At 41.7% G+C, this 18121-nt stretch overlaps 1 protein-coding gene across 1 annotated transcript in view; it reads left to right on the top strand.

Annotated features, from left to right (window-relative positions):
- Positions 1-8621, top strand: part of LOC309563618 (alpha-2-macroglobulin-like) — a 215610-nt gene extending 206989 nt beyond the window's left edge. Inside the window, exons 34-36 of the mRNA XM_082268122.1 lie at positions 1205-1307; positions 1575-1616; positions 8581-8621. Coding sequence (XP_082124248.1) covers positions 1205-1307; positions 1575-1616; positions 8581-8603 — 168 coding nt within the window. The 3' untranslated portion in view covers positions 8604-8621. The remainder of the gene's footprint in view (positions 1-1204; positions 1308-1574; positions 1617-8580) is intronic.
- Positions 8622-18121: the final 9500 nt, after the last annotated feature.

The following is an 18121-nucleotide window of genomic DNA, read 5'->3' as shown; positions in this document are numbered from 1 at the left end:
GTAATCAGTGCTAAAGATATTGACTGTTACTGTACTAATGACACTGGCAGGGAAGGGGTTAACATCAGGGGCGATCAAAGAGTTAAATGTGTCCCTAGAAGGTGTTTTCTAACTGTGGGGGATGGGCTTGCTGCATGAACACAGAGACCTATGTCACTAAATAAGAAGAACACAGGATCCCTGTGTTCATCACTGACAGAACAGCGGTCTGCTGTGTTTACAATGGCAGACCGCCGTTCTGTCTCCACGGGGAGCGATCGCGGCTGCCCAGTGTCCATCGCAGCCGCTGGACCTGCTGATTGGCTCCCCCTGTAGCCAAGTGGCGCATGCACACCCCCACTTGCGGTCCGAGACAGAGCAGACCTGCTGCAGTATATGTACTGCTGGCAGTCGGCAATGGTTAAAGTAATAATTAACCCGGAAACCAAAAATGTAATATATTGTAGTTTACCATTCATTAGATGTGGTGGCTCCATCACTTTTCTTTTCTTAGGCTTTTTCCCTCTTTTGTTCTCACCGGGTGATCTGGTCAGTAAGACATCTGAGACACAACTCTAGAGGAATGAGAATACAAAGAATGAGAATACACTAATTAAAGCCAAACTCCAGATAACACTAAATTATAAGCAGTTTCAGCAAAACATGATTTTTTTTCCTTTTGGGATAAAGGTTTTACACAAATAAGTAAAAGCTGATAATTTTAACCACCCATTCCAATGGTTTGTCCCGTCCATGTAAACTGATAGAGTCTGCTAGAGAGCTTGAGATTTTCAAAAACAGACTAGCTGGCTGAATCACCAGATAAAAACAGAAGAAAGAAAGCCTAAAACAGAAAACAAATGCAGCTATTACATCTAAGAATCTGTAAGCTGAAATATGATAAATGTTTGCTTTTGGGTTTAATACTGCTTTAACGTTAAATTCAACAATGGAAACTGGCAAGATTTTCAAACCCTACCCAAAAGCAAGAGATATACAGATAAATACAGCTTAAAATGACTTTTTATTGTATTCATTAACTTATTTATTAATAAGTCTTCATCCTTTAGTACATCTGTCATACATTTGTATCATCTGTCACACCTGATCTTCTGCAACTGGTGGCAACCAAACTGTTACCAACCTTTCCTTTGTATTTTTTTTATCTGCCATTTTGTCTTGTTCTTCGCTGTTATCAAGCACTGTAATGATTTTTTGCTTCTAGGTGGGACGTGATCCTATAAATCTTTCTTTTGTGGTGGAACAGGACATTGAAGTCAAGGACCTGAAACCAGCCACAGTAAAAGTTTATGACTATTATGAGACGGGTAAGAGCATTCCCAAGTTACGTCACCATTATCATTCTCATGACAGCTTTTTTAAAAAAAAATAATAAGCCAATAAGCAAAACCAGGAAGACATTTTCCTACATCTCTTGAAGTTAGTTTTTAGCTGGAGGGTGGTGGAATAATCCTGGTGTGAAATCACTCCTTCTGTATATCACATCTTCATTACTGATTGGATTATGTTATGTATCATGTGTATGCCTTTTAATGGCAGTTTAATGTTCTTCTTTTACTCATTTTACCCTCCAGATGAACAAGCAGTGGCAGAATACAACCATCCCTGCAACACGGGTAAGGATGTCAAATTTGTTTATTTTAAATTAGATGGGTAAAAATTTTTAAAGGTAATTAATGAGAGATGACTTGAATCCTTGTCTTGTCTGCTAATCAATATCTATGGTGAATACAGACTCATGCTTATCATCCTGCTTAGCGTTAGATTCCAGCTCCAGCCCAAACCTTCTTTTTATTTTTTTCAGTTTCTAATAGACAGTGACCGTTTTTATAAAGTTTTGTGATTGTGCTACTGAGAAATTGCCTTGGCTAATCGCCATATGACATCCAGATTAGAAATGAACAGGACACAGACAGTCTAAGGCTGGATACACACTATCCAACTTTTGTGGTTAGATTTCCTTCAGATTTACCTTTTCTATGTAGTACAAGGGCCTGCCAGATTGCATACAAATTGAAAGTGTTTAGGTTTGACCTCATATTATATGGTTTTTGGTAAGTCTAAAGGAAAAAGTCTTCAGAAAATCTTATAGTGTGTATGGCCCTTTAGGCTGGGCTCGACAAACCCCAGGCGCCAGTTCGCCATGGTGACCAGAAACCACCGCTAGCCCACTCACTGCAACTCCCTATGCCCCCAACATGCAGCTCAGGGCACCGACAGCCAATCCCTCTCTCCCCCCCCCCCACCTAAAGCCTGTGGTTTCCCCCGGAGGCATGCAGTAGTCTGAAGTCCAGCTGTGAGTGACAGGGGAGCAGGGGGAGCCGGTCTCCTTTTCTCAGGCAGCTGCTGTCCCCTCCTCCTCCCCAATGCCCGCACAAGGTTCAAGGATGAATGGATTCTCTCTTCTGCTGCCCGTGATCAGACGTCGGTGAAGGGTGAGGTGGAGGGGGACCCGGCACCCTGTGTAGCCTCCACCTGATAGAATGGGTGGACTGTGAGTACTCCTAGCGGGAGCGGGAGGTATTCTGGTGGAGGATGGAGCAGGGGAGCTTCCTTGGCTGTGTGTTCCTGTGTCAATGCTGTGACACACCGGGCCGGCACTCCTTGGAAAGTTTACGGTGTGCTGTGAGGTGGAGTAGGGGAGATAAGGCAGGAGGATATGCTTTAGAAGAATCCTTCTATGTCCCCTGATAAAGCTCTCTGTACCATAAACAATTACCACTCCTAATGTAAAGCTGGGCTCCATTATTTCATGGTGACCAGAAACCCACAAGAGCAATGAATAGAGTCATCCCGGGGGACACACATGTAGGCAGAAAGTGGCTGCAAAGAGACAACAGAAGATCAGAAATGCTGAGATAAATCTTTCATTCTTTTTTGTATTTTATTTAAAGTGTCACTAAGGCTTAATTTAAATGTGCAGTTGGGTGGTAAAAATGTGCAGTAGAGAAATGTTTTTGCCACCCACTAACGGCCACCCTTAAGATTCAATAGGCAGAAGATGAGGGTGTTTTACATGCCACAGTCACAATGCAATCGGCATAATAAGGAGTTTTTAATGTCATTATTTCTGGCCAGCCTATAACCCTAGAGATAATGGCGTTACATTTGAGTGATTGACTGAATGCTCTGCTGTAAGTAAGTTAGGGGGCGCAGATTACTTGTCTTGCCCCAGGTGCTGGCAGCACACCCTATGCTAGAAAAAAAATGGTTCCTATATTTTTTAGCAGGCTCATAGATTCAAAGCAAATTTGTCAAGTCCTGGACTAAGGGCTTCTCAAGACTTGTGGTTGGGGGCATTAAAATGTATTGCTGAGCCCCTCAACTCTAAAGGCATAGAATGGGGGTTGTACATGCAGCAGTTGCAATGCTTTGCTTCGTGCCCACACTAAAAACTATCACTCTTCCAGGGTTCTTTCATAGGTGTTCATCATCCATCTCCTGTATGCCCCCACCCCCTTCCCCTTTTTTTTCCCTCCTCTTTTTCTGTTTTTTCTTCTCAAAATTTTCATGATTCTCCTTCTTTTGTGCTGCCTCTTACAATGTTCTTTCTTCTGGTTGGTACCTCATTGGGTTTTAGAGGGGATCTTCTTAGTTGACATCTGATTGTAGCTACAGAAAGCCCTCTATGGTACTTCCGAGATCCGTGCTGTTCTCACTTTATCTAGTTCGTACTAACATACAGTATCTAGCATGTAATTTGCTAAGCTATGGATAAGTGATTTTTATATATTTTTGGCTAGTTTGATATTGCTTTCCATGGCCTCACTATGTATTACTTTAACTTTCAGTAATGGAGGTACTTGTTCTTCTCTGATGTATTTGTACTTATTGTTTTGCTATGATTTCTGTTTTTTTTGGGGGGTTTTCCTGAGGTACAGCAGTTTGGATGCAAGTTTAAACGTAGCCTAATAATAACTGGACAGGGAATCTAACCCTTTCTCGTGTTGTTAGAAAAAAAAGTGTTTTGCTGCAGTCTGTGTCCTTTCCCATCCATCATTTCCTGTCCTAATGGGGACAGAGATTGAAGAAAAAAAGAAAATGAAAAAGTTTCTAGCCCCTTTTTTTAGTATTTCCAAAATTTTAAGTTACAACAGGGAAAATCCAAAACTACCCTTGTCTAGGATACCATTAAAAAGCAGAAATGCTTAATTTATCCCTCACGCCACTTGTCTTCAATGGTCTGTCAGTTCTGCTGTTGAAATTTCCCCCCTTATTAGCAAAAATTATGCTTCTGAATTCCATTTTGGTTATTTGTTTTAATTTTTTACATCTATGTTCTGAATATGCACTGTAGAATGCCCCTATGGGCTACAAGAGCTGGAGATGTTTTTATATACCATCCAGAGATAAGTGTCTGGCTTAATTTATATTTAATCTGCTTTATTGAGTTTTCAAAGTTTTTACAGGAAAACAGAACAATAGAGAAAGTGTATATCACAAAGGATTCCCATTCCACCATTGGTACATTACCAGAAATACAAAGAAAGTAATGGTGCACTTAGTAAAAAAAAAAGAAAAAAATCACACATTCCAGAACAAATAGGGAATGTATACAAAACTCTCTCAACCACTCAATAGAGCGGGCACAAAGGTGCTATTACAATACTTCAATAGCCATAGAAATGCAACATAGAAACTGTATGAAACCAAATAAATAAACAGCAGCTACCAATATCATGGGCGGCGCAAGTAACAACATCAACATCTATGTAGCTATTGCTATGCGGTGAATAGTAGATTGGCAGATGATATCAACTAAGCCAGTATGTAGAGGTCCTATCTGGCTTAATGTAAGACTTTCTGTTGGGCCCTTTCACACAGACTGTCCTAACAGGTCTCCCTTTCAGTTTTTCAGGCGGACTTGTTCGGACCTTTCAGTCTCCTCTATGTAGGGGCGAGTGTTAGCTGACACAATCTGCCAAAAACAGACGGACGGTGGTCCTATTTTCCATTTGTCCGGCGCATTGAATAGAAATGGACAGGTGGTCCATTTCCATCTGATTTCTCAATAGAGGAGAGTGGGACCGTATCCGTGTCCACTCTGCACAGTGAATGGACACAGACCTGTCATCCACCTGCTTAGCGGGAATCAGCAGGGAGCACAAAGCAAGGTCCATAAAGACATGGATGAGCGAGTTTGGGGTGGAGGAACTTGACTGACCTGCACAGAGTCCTGACTTCAACCCAATAGAACACCTTTGGGATGAATTAGAGTGGAGACTGCAACTCAGGACTTCTCGTTCAACCTCAGTGCCTTACCTCACAAATGCGCTTCTGAAAGAATGGTCAAACATTCCCATAGACACACTCCTAAACCTTATAGATGGCCTTTCCAGAAGAGTTGAAGCTGTTATAGCTGCAAAGGGTGGGCCAACTCAATATTGAACCCTACAACTAAGGTTGGGATGCTATTAAAGTTCATGTACTTGTAAAGGCTGGTGTCCCAATACTTTTAGCAATATAGTGTATATTTCAAGGCACGAGCTTTTAAATATAAATCAGTTTATTTTTTAGACTTATTCAGATACACACAAGTACATCAAATAACATGAAGTGAACGACAAATTTGGGGCAAGAACAGAGCCAGATCATCCACAAGGCAACCTGAGCAGGAGCCTGAGGCCTGGGGTTTGCCCAAATAGATGCCAAGGGGTCCAATTACAACTTTCATGCTTCTACAGAAGATAAGCCTGACCGGTCACAGCTGTACACCTGTCTACCACTTTAAAAGAGAGGATGCACTTGTTAGCGTCTCAAGAGGAGGGCCATGCCACTACAGACGTTGCAAATGGGGCAGCGTCGCTATGCCTGATGCAATCCCTATCAAAGTCAATCTGAGGCTGGATTCACACTGAGTGCAGAGCGGGGCACAGCAGGGGGTCCGGTGTGTCCCTGTTCACTGTTTCAGGTCAAGATCAAGTCCAAATATTTGCCTGAATTTGGACCTGAAACTGAGCCAAAGTTGCACAGGACCCTTCTGCTGTGCACTCCATTGAGAGTCGGTCACACTCTTCTGTCATGTGAATTGGATGCAGGGAGGTACCAACCCTGCCTAAAGGATTAGTGGGGGGAAAACTGCCACCTAGCTTTTGTTAATGGCAGCATTTCTGTATGGGATACATGTAAAGTCACATAGTGACTTTACAAACACTGTTAGACCCTATTTTGCCTTAAACCGTCTCTGGACAAGGAAGTCTTTAGCCACTAAAGCCAAGCTTCAGCTGCTTCTAACACCACAACTCCGTCCAACCCCCCACCCACCCCTTTGGAACATCTTTTTTTACAGTCTTTATACAAACTTTTTTGAGGTGTCCTTAGTCCAGTAATGTTACAGTGGATGGATCTTGAAAGTTGCACAGAGCATTCTTCTGCATGGCATGATATGCATCTGAGAGGCAGGTTCTTGGCACCCTGGCCTCCATTGGTGTTATTCAGCCCTGAATAGGACTAGTATTAGATGGTAGTTTAAATAAATACTAGAGTTTGGCTCAGGGCCGGCGCTACATGTAAGGCAACCTAGGCAGCCGCCTAGGGCGCAACTTAGCAGGGGGCACCAGCATCCTGCACCTGGCCAGTGTGGCACTCCTCATACTGTGTGCCGCCTGAGTGCTACAGCAAGCCTCAGGTGGCACAGCACTGCTGTATGGAGGGCAGCCGCAGAGAGTTGTGACAAGTCCACAAGTTGTAGAGTAGCATACCTTGAGTCCCAACAGTCCCAAGCCAGCTGCAATGAGAGCGTGTGTGAGTCCATGAGTGGAGCTGTCAAATTGAAACCGATGTCGGGAAGGGCGGGGCCGATATATGTGGCTCTGCCCCTTTGTTCCGTCTATAGAGAAAACAGCCAGCGTTTACACATTGGTGGGCGGGGAAGAAGGTGGCAGGGGGAGGAACCAACTACTGCATGTGCACCTACAGCTCTGTATAATTCAGGTTGATTACCTTCCTCCCCGCCCACCAGTGTATAAATGCAGATTGGTTTGTCTATGCAGGGGACAAAGTGGAGCCCCACACTTTGGCCACGCCCTTCCCGATATCACAGCTTCAATTTGACAGCTCCTCTCATGGACTCACACTGACTCTAGTTGGCCGTACGCCCTGCTGGCTTGCCCACCAATCCCTGGCTGTGCTGGATAGAGGTTTATACTGCTGAATGTCCTGCTATAGGCTATCTGATGCCTGCATTCTTCCATCGGCTCCTGTATGCTGCTAATCAAGATTTTAGGATGTAAGTGTGCTATGTTTAATTCATTGATGTCTTTGCAGTTCAACAAATTCCTGAACCTGCACACTGTACAATGCATTCCTAAACCTGCACTCTGTACAATGCATTCCTAAACCTGCACTCTGTACAATGCATTCCTAAACCTGCACTCTGTACAATGCATTCCTGAACCTGCACTCTCTTCTGCACCTTGCACTCTGTATGAAATGCACTCCTGAACCTTGCACCCTGTACGAAACGCACTTCTAAACCTTGCACCCTGAACCTTGCACCCTGTACGAAACGCACTCCTGAACCTTGCACCCTGTACAAAATGCACTCCTGAACCTTGCACCCTGTACGAAAAGCACTCCTGAACCTTGCACCCTGTACAACACATTTCTGAACCTTGCACCCTGTATGAATGCACCCCTGAACCTTGCACTATGTATGAAACGCACTCTTGAATCCTTCCCCAATAAGCATACCGCACTAATGGGTGGAGCCGGAGGGGGCGCAAAATCAGGTTTCGCCTAGGGTGTCAAAAATCCCTGCACCAGCCCTGGTTGGGCTTTAGGTTGAAATGCAAAATGACAGTCCATCCTTTTATCTGTTATCCATAAAAAACAGGTATAAGAACGAATTGCTATGTCCAAGCAGGCTTGTTTTATTTTATTGCCTAGACTAATCTGCAAAAAAAATTTTCTTGCCCCAAAAATCTAATTGTATAGATATAAAAAAGCATTATAGACACCTTTTTTCCCTTCTTTGTAAGTGATCACATTCCTTCTGTTCTTAGTTGTATAAGAGCTGAGGGAGGGGAAGCAGCAGCACACTGATCTTGCCAGTGAATGGCTGTGCATCTGGGGCGCGTCAGGACAACTCTGATCATTGGAGGAAAGCATACTGAGTTCCCAGCATAGCTAGAGAACTGACCAGAGTGTGCTCTTCTGCTTAGTGTGGTCGGTTTTTAAAAAGAAAGCAGAGTGACTGGCAAGAACACCAGGGATTTTACATAAAGGTAGCAATACAAAGAGAACAGTACACCTTCCCATACAAGTACATGGTACAGCAGGTACATATCAGGAACCTGAAATGTTGGGGTAACAAACACTTTAACTTTTGTACTTTGATGTCCACAGTGCTTGTGTGTATATATACAGTAAATATATGTGTGTTCAGTTATTTGTATGAAACCTAAAGAATCTTTTAAAGCTTGAATCCCCAAAAAATATTCCTTTAGCCACACAAAAGCTATTGCCAATGTTTTAACTTCTATGCTACTATCTATAACACATTTTTGCCATCTCTTGCATTATAATATTCTAATACACAAAAAAAACTTAATTTTTCTATACTTTTGTTCTGTGTTGTAGGTGACTCTGGCAATTCAAGATAAGGACAAAATTACACTGAACAAAAATGTATAAAAATTCTCACTATTTTCATAAATAAGCCTTATGGCAACCATGAACCCTGTGACAGAAAACAATGTGGCAAGCACTGCCTTTAGTATTTGGGAACTATGACGCTGCCTTTCACTGTAATGATGCTGTTAAACTGAAATTATATTGTATACCAATAAAATCTGAGTAATTAAAGTGATTGTAAAGTCTCCTTTTTTTTCTATAAAAATAACAAACATGTTATACTTACCTCCTCTGTGCAGTTGGTTTTGCACAGGGCAGCCCCGATCCTCCTCTTCTCGGGTCCCTCGTTGCTTTTCCTGGCCTCTCCCTCCTGTCCAGTGCAAGCAGCTTGCTATGAGGGCTCCTGAGCCGAGCTGCAGCTCTATTTCAAGCAGGAGTTGAAATGCACAATAAAATAATACATTGAAATATATACTGTATAGCCACAACTGCCAATCAGGAATATGTGAATGGGAGGCATCAAACAATCCAGGGATCCTAATATGAAGGACCTGATGGGAAACTGTGTACTACAAATTCCAGTTAATAAGAAATATTGTAATAGGAGTATGTAGAACATAATAAGACTTCATAATACGAAATTGTTGCTAAACTGAGAGTCACTTTAATTCTATGAAAATGTTTTACAAACTATGACATAAAAAATCAGTGAAAGCCTTCCCCAAAAATCAGTTATCTGGCTGTGATGCTTTGAACTCTGGTAATAACAATTATCTGGCTGTAGGCAGGGGTTACTTAGTTGCCCTTTAAAATAAGGTTTCCCCTTTAAATTATTTCTGGAAAGGGTTCGATTTATAAGTTTGGTATGGAGATTAGTGGAGGGTTGATGCAGCTGGCCAGGGAAGAGAAGAACCAAGGCAGAGAGAGATGAAGTAAAACCAGCTATTAAAGAGGAAGTCAATTCTTAACTTTTTTTTTCTTTTTTTTTTCCCGGCAAAGTAAATGTGTAATGTGCTAGTATGCATCGCATACAAGCACATTATGTGACACTTGACCTGCAACAAAGCCCGCGTTGTCCCCGCTGCCTGCCGCATCCATGTTCACCCGTCTTCCTTCAGGGTCTGTGGACTCCGGCTGTATTACTGGCCGAAGCCGCGTGACGTCACTCAGGAGCCACCGGTCATGGCACAGGGCTCTGATGAAACAGCACGGGCGGCCGTTTCTTCAGAGCGCATGCACCAATGACATCATCGGCTGCATGCAATGTAAATATCTCCTAAACGGTGCAAGTTTAGGAGATATTTACAGCACCTATAGGTAAGCCTTAATTTAGGCTTACCTATAGGTAAAAATCATTAAAGTGGTTGTAGAGATTTTCTTTCCTGCACCCCCAGGTTATAATAGGCACTAGATATAAGCACTTGTAGAATCAGACAGGCTGGGTTTACCCAAGTTGATTGATCTATCAACTTGGGTACATTTAGCCTGCCCATACATGGTTAGAATCTTGTCCGGTCCTTACAGAACCTGCAGAGGTTTGAACCGTCTATGGCTGGCTTAAGGACCAAGCTCTTTAATTGCTCACTCCGGGGGTGGACATCTCTACTACTGGACACAGAAGACACACCCTCATAAAGGAAGGAAATGCTCATAGCTGATTTGCAAAAAAAATACAATTTAACTGTTTTGTGTGCTACTTCAATAGTAGTGGGATGGATTGGGGGGGGGGGGGGGTAGTGTGGTGTACAGAGGTTAGTGGTTCTCAGTGAGGGATGAATATCGGTCTCATTCTGGGTGTTGTGTGGCTCTCCCTCTGCTGAGACCCCCTGTCAACTCCATGTCTGGGCTTCTCCCAGATATTCATGTTTAGTTGCACTTGTTGCCATACACACAGTTGTCAGGGAGATCAGGGGTCCTTTAGCTGCTGACAGTCTGTCCAGAGAGGCGCCTGCTGTTTTTGGGCACTAACTTCCATTGAATGTAAACTCTTGAGGCACTATTCCTTCCACTGACACACTTACACCAATCTGCCCCCACTCCTTACACAGCAGGGCAGGAGCTGGGGGATGGAGCAAGTCTTTTCTCAAAGCTGGGGGGTGCCGCAAGCACATGTCATTGTTTCTCATAGCAACCAAGGCTTGTTTCGGTGGAGAAGTTTAAGCCACACTCCACATTCAATCCATGATTATCTTCTGTCCTGTGTGCTATTCCAACCAAAAACTAAAAAATCACAAATATCAAATGGCCTCCACACATATAGGTTGTCACTGGCAGTGAATTTTTTTTCCAAAATGTTTATTATCTTTTTTTTTTTCCATAAACATTTTATTGAAGAAATAAGTAGGTTTTACAGGAATCGGTACAAATAACAGGCAGCATGAAAAAGTAAAACATAACAAAAAGAAAGACATGACATGAGCAAGGAAAATTAGCATATATGTCAACAATCATAGCTATGCTCCAATACAAGTATGAGGAGATCCAGTCAATGCAAAGAGGTTGTAACAATGGTCGAGTAACACTTATACAGATTAAAGAAAGGGCCGACAACCTGAGCAGTAAAAAAGAACCTAGAGGCAAACTCATCTCACATCTTGCCCTGACTTCCTGCCTGTATGGAGAGTGGACCAGATAATTTTCCCTGTAAAACGACCATGAAGCAGCAGGAGGAGGGGCACCTCTCCCACCGCCCATAAGGGTGATCCCACGGTGAATCCGCTGCTGGGACTACCCTTATGTGAAAGAGGATCGCCCGCAGTTTAAAAAAACTACTGAGGTTATGGCAGTTATCTGCTGCCATAACCCCCGTATTTAACATCAAAGTACCGACGTATAACTGTGGCGGGTGGTCTGGAAGTGGTTAACTTGTAAACAACAAAATGTCAGAAATAGACTTGATCCTTAAGTGGTTAAAAAAAAGGTCAGTTATTCTTGGCTGAGTGCTAGGAGATTTAAAAAAAATGGCAGTTATTTTTTTTGGCTGAGTGCCAGAAGATTTAAAAAAAATGGCAGTTATTTTTTTTGGCTGAGTGCCAGAAGATTTAAAAAAAATGGCAGTTATTTTTTTGGCTGAGTGCCAGAAGTGCCCCTATATAAGGGAGCTCTCGGCAGGATTCTGCCAGTCTCAGAGTGCTCACAACACAGTGCAGACGTGTTTTTTTGCTCTGACGATATTTTGCTTGAATTTTCATTCTTGCAGTTTCATTTGATTCAATTGTATTTTTCAATTTCATTCTCACACGCTTAAAGCGTACTTCAGAATGAATTTCTTTCAGTGTAAAAAATCTTTTTATCACATTAACACCAAAGATAAACAGACCACTGGAAGACCACAGATGAAAGGAGGTATTATTGAACAGCCTGCAAATACCCCAACCAAGAAGCCCACAAAAATGAAGAGGGCTCAAGCTTTTCTGCGCGGATGCTTTAGAGCAGCCGCTGGATGCTTTGGTGTCCGCTGTAAAGTCTATGGCTCACACCAAAAGACAGAAGACTGGACTGGTGAGTATTGTGGATATTGATAGATTCTCTACTTTTCTCTATAGATGAAGGGTGACTTTCCCATATGTATAGGGATGGCCATGGACAGGGCACAGTGACTGGCATTCATGATCCTGGATAGACATGCATTGGAACATGAGTAAATCACATGGATGGGATGAAGACAAACCTGATCCACATTAGAATTGCTGGGTTGTGTTTTGTAAAAACCAATCTGCAGATTTTTTTTTTTTTTTTTAACCACTTCAGTTCCCGGAAGGTTTTAACCCCTTAATGACCAGGCCATTTTTTGTGATTCGGCACTGTGTTACTTTAACAACCCAAATACAATTGATGCCTTTTTTTCCCACAAATAGAGCTTTCTTTTGGTGGTATTTTATCACCTCTGCGGTTTTTAGATTTTCCGCTATAAACAAAAAAATAAAACAAATATAAATAAATAAGTGTATAAATACAATATTAAATGGCAATAAGAGTAAGTAATCAACAAGATAAATATAAATTGAATAGACTTAAATAGATCAATAAATAAATAAATCAATAAATATTATGAAAAAGTAATAGATGGTGCTAGGTGAATCCAAAATAGCAATAATAGAAAATAGTGCGGGAAATTATTAAGCAACTCAGGTAAATGTGCAAATATGCAGGAGAGTATTATACAAGGTGCGACATAAAGTGATATTGGTATTTAATATAAAAATATATAATAAGTATAAGTCCGTGAAAGGGATTGTGCAAAAAAGTGGATGTGCGGGAAACTTTTATATAAAGTGCAGATATCCTAACTTGGGGTCCGATAGTAGGGTCCTGTTCCAATGTATCCAATGTTCCGTGGGGGGATCAAGTATGGCCACTCACGGGTATGTAGATGGGAGGGTCATAGGAAGTGAAAAAACTCGATAGTGTGATATCGTAAAGGATATTTTATTCAGCAGTAAAAAACAAATGGGTACTCACAATCAATAGTAAGGTAAACATCGTGGTAATGGCGTCCCGGAACGCAATGCGTTCCAACTGGAAACCGGAACCGGAAATGACGTGACGGCGCTGTCACGTCATTTCCGGTTCCGGTTTCCAGTTGGAACGCATTGCGTTCCAGGACGCCATTACCACGCTTACCTGAGTTGCTTAATAATTTCCCGCACTATTTTCTATTATTGCTATTTTGGATTCACCTAGCACCATCTATTACTTTTTCATAATATTTATTGATTTATTTATTTATTGATCTATTTAAGTCTATTCAATTTATATTTATCTTGTTGATTACTTACTCTTATTGCCATTTAATATTGTATTTATACACTTATTTATTTATCCTTGTACTACGCCATCTTGTGGACATTTGCCATATTTTTATACATTTTTACATCTATTTCATCTGAAGCTACATGTTTATATATTTATTCTTTTATCTTATTTATATTACTTAGCACCTATTTGCACTTTATAGAATAAGCAGCACCATCACTCCTATTCTCTCATATATTTATATAGTCTTTTGGCTATAGTACAAGTGAGGCTGCAGCTTATCAGTGCACATCCATTCATCCTTAGATTCCTTAGCGCGGATTTTATTATCTATTTAAAAAAATAAAACACACACCATATTTACCTTCTGCTATAAAACATTCCCAATAATTTTTTTTTTTTTAATCAGTTTAGGCCAATTTGTATTCTGCTACATATTTTTGGTAAAAAAAATTCCAAAAAGCGTATTTTAATTGGTTTGCGCAAAAGTTATAGCGTTTACAAACTACGGGATAGATTTTTGGACTTTTTATTTTTTTATTTGTTTTTATTAGTAATGGCGGTAATCAAAAATTTTTAGTGGGACTGCGACATTGTGGCGGGCAGATCGGACACCTAACCCACATTTTTTACAGTTTTTGGGGACCAGTGACATTAACCACTTAAGCCCCCGGAGGATTTGGCTGCTAAAAGACCAGGGGGTATTTTGCGATTCGGCACTGCGTGACTTTAACGGACAATTGCGCGGTCATGGGACACTGTACCCAAACGAATTTGACGTCCTTTTTTCCCCACAAATAGAGCTTTCTTTTGGTGGTATTTGATCACCTGTGCGATTTTTTGATCATGCGCTATAAACAAAAAAAGAGCGTCAATTTTGCAAAAATAACAATATTTTTCAATTTTTTTTTATGAAATTCCCCCCAAAAAAAAAAATGTAAAAATCAAAATTTTTTAACATTTTTTGCCAATTTGTTTTATGCTACATATGTTTGGTAGAAAAAATTGCAAAAAGCGTATTTTGATTGGTTTGTGCAAACGTTATCGCATTTACTAACAAAGGGAAAGATTTTTGTAATTTTTGTTGTTTTTTTTTTAACCCATAATGGCGGCGATCTGCGATTTTTTTTGCGGTACTGTGACATTGCGGCGGACAGATCGGACCCTTAACTGACATTTTTGACACTTTTGGGGTTACCAGTGACATTTCTACAGTAATCAGTGCTATATATATGCACTGTTACTGTAAAATTACACTGGCAGTGAAGGGGTTAACTTTTTTGAGAGGGAGGGGCTATGTGTGTCCCTAGGGGCGTGATTCTAACTGTGATTGGCTGTGGCTTCAGATGTATGAACAGTGATCAACGGTTCTACATAGTAGAACCGTATGATCATAATTCATACACTGGGGAGAATGTATGTAGTACATATTCCTATCGCACACCTTCCTGGTTTGTAGGCTCTTATGTGTTGGGTGCTGAAGCGATCACCAGTTGGCAACTGGATTAGATACAGGTAAATACATATTCGCCAGCACACCAAGGCTCTTGCAAAAGCAGTCCAAAATTTATTGAAGTTACGATCACATCAAAAAATGGTGCAAGGTTTCGGAGCCGCACAGGACCCATTCGTCAGGCATGTGATACAGTGCAGGTTGTGAACAGGGAATATATAGAGACATACCACCAGTACTGGTGGTATGTCTCTATATATTCCCTGTTCACAACCTGCACTGTATCACATGCCTGACAAAGGGGTCCTGTGCGGCTCCAAAACGTTGCACCATTTTTGATGTGATCGTAACTTCAATAAATTTTGGACTGCTTTTGCAAGAGCCTTGGTGTGCTGGCGAATATGTATTCACACTGGAGAGAATGACAGGCGGCTTGTTTACATTAGCCGCCTGACTTTCTCCCTCTCCCCCGACGATCGCCGAGTGACCGGCGGACATCGGGTCCGCCGGTCACACGCGCGGGGGGGTCCGTGACCACTCGGGAGTGGGAACGCGCCTCCGGGGGCGTGCGCTCGCTCCCTAGACCCTCAGAGGCTAGCGACGTAGACCTACGTCACTCTGCCTGTGAGGGGCTGACCACCGCAGTAAATAGTCGTGCGGCGGTCGGCAAGTGGTTAATACAGTAATCAGTGCTAAATAATATGCACTGTTACTGTATAAAAGACACTGGCAGGGAAGGGGTTAATACTGAGGGTGATCAAGAGGTTAATTGTTTGCCTACTTGTGTTTGCTAACTGTGGGGGGGGGGGTGGGGAGCTCTGTGACAGGCACACAGAGATCAGGGTTTCAGCTTAGCTGAGACACGCGATCTCTATCTGCCTGTCTGACAGAAGAGCTGCCTGCTTTGTTTACATAGGCAGACGGCACTCCTGTCAGTGTCTCTGAAGATAGCAGGAGGCTGGCGGCCATCAAGCCTGCTCCTCCCATGGTCTGACTCCTGCTGTGTCTGATTGCACGCCCCTGGGTTAACCCTTTCCCTGCCAGTGTCATAATTACAGTAACAGTGCATATTTGTAGTACTGATTACTGTAGTAATGTCACTGGTCCCCCCAAAAGTGTCAAAAATGTCAGTTAGGGGTCCGACCTGTCCGGCGCAATGTCGCAGTCCCACTAAAAATCGCTGATCACCGCCTTTACTAGTAAAAATAAAAATAAAATAAATTACATAAATCTTTACCCTAGTTTGTAGACACGATAACTTTTGCGCAAACCAATCAAAAAACGTTTATTGGGATTTTTTTACCGAAAATATGTAGCAGAATACAAATTGGCCTAAAATTATGAAAAAATTAGATTTTTTAAATTTTATGTTATATAGCATTAAGTGAAAAAAAAAAAAAAAAAAAAAAAATATATATATATATATATATATATATATATATTTTTTTTTTTTTTTTTTTTTTTTTCAGAATTGTCGCTCTTTTGTTTGTTTATAGAGCAAAAAATAAAAATCCCAGAGGTGATCAAATACCACAAAAAGAAAGCTCTATTTGTGGGAAAAAAAAGGACATCAGTGTTATTTGAGTACAGTGTCGCACGACCGCGCTATTGTCTGTTAAAGTAACGTAGTGCTGAATCACAAAAAAATGGCCTGGTCATTAAGGGGGTAAATCTTCCGGTCCAGAAGTGGTTAAGCAAATATTAAATCTTTTAAAACACAACCCAGCAGTCTGATAGATCCCTTTTTATTTGGACAGGTTGAGAACCGTTAGCAGCTCTGCAGTTCATTTCTAACAATGAAAGCCTCTTCCACAGATCATTGTCAGTGAGGGGGTGGGAGTATCAGTTAGCCACTAATTTGACTGCTCAAAGACCAGGCCCTATTGTGCGATTCGGCACTGCACGACTTTAACGGACAATTGCGTGGTCGTGCGACACTGTACCCAAATGAAATTGACATCTTTTTTTTTTCCCACAAACAGAGCTTTTTTTTTTGGTGGCATTTGATCACTTGTGCGATTTTTATTTTTTGCTTTATAAACAAAAAAATAGCGACAATTTTGAAAAAATAACAATATTTTTCACATTTTTGTATATGAAATTATCAAAAAAAATGTAAAAATCTAATTTTTTTAACATTTTAGGCTAATTTGTTTTCTGCTACATATTTTTGGTAAAAAAAATCGCATTAAGCGTATTTTGATTGGTTTGCGCAAAAGTTATTGCGTTTACTAACTACGGGAAAGATTTATGTCATTTTTATTGTTTTTTTTTTTAACTAGTAATGGTGGCGATCTGCAAATTTTTTTTGCGGGACTGCGACATTGCGGCGGACAGATCGGACCCCTGACTGACATTTTTGACATTTTTGGGGGTACCAGTGTCATTACTACAGTAAACAGTGCTATAACTATGCACTGTTACTATTAAAAATGACACTGGCAGGGAAGGGGTTAACTTTTTTGGTGATCAAGGGGTTAAGTGTGTCCCTAGGGGCGTGATTCTAACTGTTAGGGGGCGTGGATAATGAAGTAACCACAGAGACATGTAATCCTATATAGCAGGATCGCAAAGCCTCTGTGCCTGCTTCAGTGAGAATGACAGACAGCTGTGTTCACATCAGCCGTCTGTCTTTCTCCCTCTCCTGTGGGAGATTGTGAGTGGCCGGCGGCCATCGGAGCCAAAGGTCACATGCGCTGGCTAGGCAGGGAAGGAGCGGGGGCTGGAGTACGCCTCCAGTGGAACGCGCTCGCCCCCTACAGGCTCTTTGGCAAGCGATGTAGTACTACGTCACTTTGCCTGTAAGCGGCTGCGTGCCGCAGTAAATGTACAGGAGGCGGTCGGCAAGTGGTTAGGTGGCCAAGTAACTGGAATCTTATTGGTGGAGATTTGTATCCTCCATGATTTCTATATCCTCACCAATGATAGTCTGTGTGCAATATGGCGCTGAGAATTACACCCAATTCCTGACGTTGGGTGCCATTGGAACCCCGGTTATCATCGATCAGATATAGGGAGCCAAGTCTCATCCCTCCGCTCCCCCCCCCACCTCTCTGCAAGCTGACTTTATTTTTGAACAAGCTTTGCATGCCCCTTACTACAGGCTGGGCTGATGACCTCAGTGCCAACCAAAAACATGGCGGTGCCAACCAACCGCCAGAAACCAGGAACATGAAAATAAAAGAAGTCCCACATATAATACAATGTTTAAGAATAATTAAAGAGGTAATGAACCCAACCCAAAAATGTAATATATTGCAGCTTGCCAATCTTGCCAATCTTTAGATAGAATGGCTGTTTTAGGCTTTTTCCTTCTGTTTTCACCTGTTGATCTGGCCA

Source organism: Pelophylax lessonae, assembly GCF_965119305.1.
Source record: "Pelophylax lessonae genome assembly, chromosome: 9".
Taxonomy (NCBI): domain Eukaryota; kingdom Metazoa; phylum Chordata; class Amphibia; order Anura; family Ranidae; genus Pelophylax; species Pelophylax lessonae.
This window is presented reverse-complemented; position numbering and strand designations above follow the sequence as displayed.